The sequence below is a fragment of the Pristiophorus japonicus genome, chromosome 1 (assembly GCF_044704955.1).
Source record: "Pristiophorus japonicus isolate sPriJap1 chromosome 1, sPriJap1.hap1, whole genome shotgun sequence".
Classification (NCBI taxonomy): domain Eukaryota; kingdom Metazoa; phylum Chordata; class Chondrichthyes; family Pristiophoridae; genus Pristiophorus; species Pristiophorus japonicus.
In genome coordinates, this window is record NC_091977.1 from 373,503,189 (window position 1) to 373,509,721 (window position 6,533).

General features: G+C 47.7%; 1 protein-coding gene across 3 annotated transcripts in view; it reads left to right on the forward strand.

The window, feature by feature from the left end:
* Positions 1 to 3,037, forward strand: part of LOC139259541 (transmembrane protein 200A-like) — a 60,643-nt gene extending 57,606 nt beyond the window's left edge. For all 3 annotated transcript variants that reach the window (XM_070875030.1, XM_070875047.1, XM_070875039.1), the window contains exon 2: positions 507 to 3,037. In XM_070875030.1, coding sequence (XP_070731131.1) covers positions 531 to 2,105 — 1,575 coding nt within the window. In that variant the 5' untranslated portion in view covers positions 507 to 530 and the 3' untranslated portion in view covers positions 2,106 to 3,037. The remainder of the gene's footprint in view (positions 1 to 506) is intronic.
* The last annotated feature ends 3,496 nt before the right edge of the window (positions 3,038 to 6,533 follow it).

Here is a 6,533-nt window from a genome sequence, read left to right on the forward strand (position 1 = left end):
GGAAACCAGTTTGTAAACACACCTATCACTAAATATGATACTTTGTGCACCTGAAGCTAGAATTTATAAATGCCATTGACTTGCTATGAAGTTTTAAATGTGCAGATAACACGATTTGCTGCTGTAGATGACAAACTTGTAATATCTCTCTGCTGGACCACTGATCATGAGCTCCCGTTCCCCAAAAAACAAGATCATTGTTGAATACATCGTTGCTATTCAAATTGAAATCATCTTGCCTTTTCCAATTCCTGATGAAATGCTGAGATCTCCCAGAATTTGCTCAATGCTCCTGAAGTGATGACAAATGTTTCATAAGGTGACCAAATAGTGTGTGTGTCAGTCACCGTCAGTTCCTGGAAATTCATCTTTAAAACTTGAACTGGTTGCAATAAGTGGCATTTCAGCTCACCAGCTATGAATTAGGTTTAGTCACCTTGTAATAATTACATACGTTGCTGTATCTGTTTCCATTCCTTAAATTGTTTTTTTCTTGTTTGTTTCAGATATAGCTACTTAGTGGATTTATCATGATAGCAACAGGAGGGCTCCTTCGTATTTCAGCCAGGAGACAAGATTCCTTTCGATCGCATAATCGGGTTACTAAACGCAAAAGGAAAGCAAAAAAGAAATGCAAGAATGATGTGGTGGTGGTCAAAGGCAAATTGAAGCTGTTCTCCATTTCGGGACTGATTGCTGTATTTGGAATCTTGGTGCTGTTGTTCGGTATTGCAATGGCAGTGATGGGCTACTGGCCTAAGGGCAGTGACATTTTTGAGACTATTACGGTCCACTCTTACAATACCACCAATAGCACTAGGTTAGAGACTACAACGCTGGAGATTATTTCTAGTCTTTTAGCAAGCTACTTACATTCTGAAAAGCTGAAGGTTTTAGGACCCCTCATTATGGGAATTGGTATATTTTTGTTTATCTGTGCCAATGCAGTTCTTCATGAAAACCGAGACAAGAAAACTAAAATAATTAATGTACGAGACATCTATTCTACAGTTATAGACATACACAATTTGAGGACAAAGGATTGTGGGCCGTTTAATGGTTTTGTCAACTATATGCAGTCCGAAAGTATGGATAATCTCAAATCTCCTGATTCTTTTTGTGCAGCAATGTTGGCCAAAAGTACCTGGCGGACACCCGTTGGCAATACTGTAAAGCTTATGGATCCAAAAGAATATGCTGGTAAGAAGTATTGCGATTCTGTAGCAAACCTGCAGCAACAAATCCCCAAAGATAGAAAGACATTATCAGATACTGTGTACAGTATTTGCAGAGACAGAATCAAAATGAATGATAAGACCCAAATGCCCAAAATGTGTGGAGCTAAGTCAATTGTCACTTCTTCCATTAATGCATTCACACTCCCAGTCATTAAACTGAACAATTGTGTCCTGGAAGAGGGTGATGCCAAATATGGGAAAAATGGGAATAAAGCACAAACTTCGGAAAAATGTAATGAACCTCAACGAGAATTTGACCATGTTGCCTCTGATCAGATTGCAACTATTGAATGCATTTCAACGGATGCAACCATAAGCAGTGATCGCCTTGGAGATAATAACCAGGACATAGAAACAGAGACGTCAAATACCTCATGGTTAAATGGTAACCAATTAGTATCCAACAACAGCTCACAAAATCCCTCTCCCCGAGTTTCCCAGGTTTCTCCTGCTCTGTTTCAGAGAGAATTAGGATCCAATCTTTCCCTCCACATTTTGTCAACTCACTCCGAACTTCTGAATCTTGATGACTATTCTTCCACCTCCGTGATGCAGAGTGATGGGATAGATCCAAGCTGCGCACATTTAGATTGTACCAACAGTAAGGGCTACATAAAGTTAGGTGATGAGGACTCCTTTGAGTCTACTCTCATGCTAGCAGAAGCCATAGACCAGTCCAGTGATGATGGTACAAAGAATCCGAATAAAGACATCATCCAAGAAAGCATAACGTCAAGCAATGAACAAATGGTGGATAAACCTCAGAGATGTGTGCAGAGACAGTACACAAAGAGAGAGAAGTTGCTAATGATTTCCTGTTCACACAGTACCCTAAATATAGACAATGATGAATGCGATAGTAATTAGTAATAGTGGAATCATACATAGTTGGATTCAGACACAAAATAATACAGTGGAAGCTGTAACAAATGAATGAGTAGAATATATCACTTTTCTGTAGTTAATGATTACTGAATATCAGTCAAGCTCCAAAGACTCAGATTATTGTTGCGGAGCTAACCATCCAGTTTCTTTAGTTGCTTCCAAGTATAAATGCCTCAGCCATTGGGTGGTGATTGTTTATCTCAGTTAAAAATGAAATAACAGTTTTTAGTAGAACCAGTTATTTGTAAACAGCTTGTGAACATTAAAAATTCTGCCATCCTAGGATTATAGGTTTACAGTTTTGACCATCAAAATAAGCAGAATTCTATATTCTGATAAATGAAAGGATATATAGAGACACCTTGTATAAGCACATAATGCACTAAACCACACATAAATGTGACATTGAAAAGTGTGTCATTTCAGTTATGTATAAGAAATAATTTGCATTTGTGGTTAAAAATAGAGGTCTAATCAAGTAGTTGTTATTTCTGTAATTCTGTATTACGCCTTATTGCCTGTGTTCTCTAAATTGTTACCTATCGTTTAGATCCCAGAATTATATATTTTTTCAACTGTATCCTCATGTACTGCAGCCTTCACACATTTTTATCGGCACAGTTGTCGTTATTTCCAATGGACTTACCCATTTTTCAATTCCAGTCTATGGGCCCAAGTTTCCACATGATTTGCGCCTGATTTTTAGGAGCAACTGGTGGAGAACGGACTATCTTAGAAATCGCAATTCTCCACATTTTTTTATCTGCAGTTCTAGTGAGGTAGAACAGTTCTACTTTGGAACAGAATTTTTTCTTCAAAAGGGGGCGTGTCCGGCCACTGATGCCTGATTTCAAAGTTTCCACGGTGAAAACGTACTCCAAACTAACTTAGAATGGAGCAAGTGAAGATTTTTGTAGAACTGAAAAAACCTTGTCTACACATTAAAAAATCAGGCGCAGGTTACAAATTAGGCGTAGGGAACGGGGGGGGGTGGGGGGGGGAGGGGGGGAAGGGAAGTCATTAAATTCTACAATAAATCCTTAGTTATACTTATACAAATATTATACAAATAAATCCAACCTGAATAAACATTTATAAGCAAAGATTAAATAAACCATGTTCCTACCTGTGTGAAAGTTATTCAGGTAGGCCTTTAGGAAGCGGTTTGCCGTCGGGACCGAAGGCTGAACGGGCCGGGCCCGAGATTTCGGTCAGGGCCCGTCCCCAGCACCAGAGGTAGGTGGCGTTGGGTCGGGTCGAGGAGAGAGGTTCGGTTCGGGTCGGCGGGGGAGGGGGAGGGAGGGGGAGGGAGGGAGGGAGGGAGGGAGAGAGAGGGAGGGAGGGAGGGAGGGAGAGAGAGGGAGGGAGAGAGGGAGGGGGAGGGAGGGAGGGAGAGAGGGAGGGAGGTCAGGTCGGGGAGGGGGAGGTCAGGTTGGATCCGGGGGCGAGAGTAGAGTCGGGTGGGAGCGGCAGACGCAGACGGGTCGAGTTGGGTCCGGTCCGGTCCGGGGGGGGGCGGAAGCAGGAGCGGCGGGGAAGCAGGAGCGGCAGCGACAGGCGGGTCGAGTCGGGTCCGGTCCGGTGGGCGGGGGAGGGGGGGGTGGCGGAAGCAGGAGCGGCAGCGACAGGCGGGTCGAATCGGGTCCGGTCGGGGGGGGGGGGGGGGAGGGGGGGGGTGCGGAAGCAGGAGCGGCGGGGAAGCCGGAGCGGCAGCAACAGGCGGGTCGAGTCGGGTCCGGTCGGGGGGGGGGGGGGAGAGGGGGGGGGTGCGGAAGCAGGAGCGGCAGCGACAGGCGGGTCGAGTCGGGTCCGGTCCGGTGGGGGGGGGGGGGAGGGGGGGGTGGCGGAAGCAGGAGCGGCAGCGACAGGCGGGTCGAATCGGGTCCGGTCGGGGGGGGGGGGGGGAGGGGGGGGGTGCGGAAGCAGGAGCGGCGGGGAAGCCGGAGCGGCAGCAACAGGCGGGTCGAGTTGGGTCCGGTCCGGTCGGTGGGGGGGGGAAGCAGGAGCTAGCCGTGGAAGGAGCCTTATTCACACAGCCCCAGTGAGGCCATTCGGCCAGGGCTAGGGACTGCGTGCTTCGCGCTCCTCCCACACAGTTTCGGGCGCCTGGAGCTACTGCACTTGCGTGCCCACTGTAGCGCGCATTGCAGAGCTCCCGGCACTGTTTTCAGCGCAGGGTCCTAGCTCCGCCTCCTACTGCGCCGCGCCGAGGGCCAGAGGACCTGCAGGGAGGTGGAGAATACGGAGGGTTTTTTTAGGCGCACTTTGTGGCATGAAAAATGGGCGCCCAGCTCGGAGGGGCGCCCGTTTTTTTATCGTGTGGAAACTTGGGCCCTATGTGTCTGCATTCCGTACCTTGTTACATATACTTTGTGTTTTCCTCTTCACACTTTGTGTTGCTGCAGAAAACCAGAGAAAACCATTTGGCCCATCAAGCGCACTTCTGTAGACCAAGTGTACTATAGAGTCATTGGCCGCTAAAACCGGCTCCGTAGTGCCAGGTTTTTCGGGGCTACAGGTGCTGTTTTGCATCCGAATGGCATCTGTGCCACACGCACACTTCAGGTACCATTGGATGCCATTTTGGTGAGGTCATTAGCGTGGGCACTGGGAGCATGCACCGGAAGTATGCACTATAGGCACATCGTGATGTCAGTCAGCATGTAACACTGATTTGATGCCAGTGCTGCCATTTCCGACCTCAATGCTAATGCCGTCTCTTAAACACACACAGCTAACACATGTTCAGCAGCAGGAAGGACCCCTCCCCACTAGTGCTATTTAAATGGATCATCAGCTACTTTTAGGTTATTGCTGACTGATTTCTGCTGGCTCTTGATGGTTTGTTATCTAATTTGGAGTTATTGAAATGTCCAGGGACTGGTGTGGTAGGTTACTTCAAGGCTTCTGCTCAGACTATTTGCTCCCAGACATAGGTTCAGTAGCTTGTATCCCACTTGGCCTGCAGCATGACAGGGAGATAGAGCAGAGGCAACTGCTTGAAGAGGGAGGGGGAGAAGTGCTCTCAGCAGGAGGCCATATTCACCCAGGATCTTGAGAGCAATTCTCCCACCTCAGTCTCAGTGAGGAAGTATGTGCAACGTCTCCACTTTACTAAGAGGGTGCTCACTGAAATATGCCACCTGTTGCAGACAGAACTGCAGCCTCAGAGCAGGATGCGGACAGCATTGCTTGTGGCTGTAAAGGTGAGTGTGGCCATGAATTTTTATGTTGGGCTCCTTCCAGGTTGGAATAGGCGATATTTCCAACATCTCCCAGTTTGCCGTGTACTGTTGCATAAGGGAGATCACTGAGGCTCTGTATGCAGAGAGGTGAATACATTTCATTTTCTCTTTCCAGAGAGAAGCAGATGGAACGAGCACCCAGCTTCGCGAGGATTTCAGTCTTCCCCATGGTGCAGGGTGCCATTAGCTGCACACACATCGCTATGCGGGCGCCACATGCACCACAACAGTAAAGGATTCCACTCCCTCAATGTCCAGCTAGTGTTCAACCATACTCAGGTCAATGCTCGGTACCCTGGCAGTCGTCATGATGCCTTCATTCTGTGGAAGTCTACTGTACCATCTGCATTTGAGCCACCACGACAAACTAGAGGGTGGCTACTGGGCAACAAGGGCTATCTGCTGACCTATTGCCTCATGACTCTGGTAAGCAACCCAAGCACATGTGTGCAGCATGCATATAACGAAAGTTATGCTGCCACACGGAATCTGATAGAGCAGACCATTGGCGTGCTTAAACAGCGCTCTTGCTGCCTCGATCACTCTGTAGGAGCCCTGCAGTACTCACCAAAGCACTGCTCAAGATTTGTTGTGGTCTGCTGCATGCTGCACAACCTCACCATCATGAGGGCACAGCCCTTGCCACCACACATATGGTGAAGAGCTGAGGAAAAAGGAGAAGTCAACCAAAACAGCCCCTTTCTGGCCAGGATGTTCATAATCAACTCATTCAACTGTGGTACCAGTGAACACAATCCCAATTCCCCATTTACCAACAGTCCCACAGCTTGCCTTTCCTGTTGCTGACATCAGTGTCCTCTTGGCCACAATGCTACAATAAAAGTCACCACAAAACTTACATTCCAAACCAAATTTATAAATCAAACTATCCCATATTACATACCAAAGTCAACTAATCACACTTGTGCATTCATTCCCTTAGTGCCCGTCTTCTGTGTGCTTTTGCCTGTCCTAGTACTCCTGCACAGTGCTACCCCAATGGCTGCAGCTGGTGGAAGGCTGCCAATGACCTTGCAGAACAACCTCTGGGTAAGAAGGCCCAGCTTCGGACTGCACCACCTCGGCATGGGCGGCAGCAGTCTAGGCTGGCTGGCTGACCAGCAAAAGCAAAGGCACTGGTAGAGTGGCAGTGGTGGGAACACGA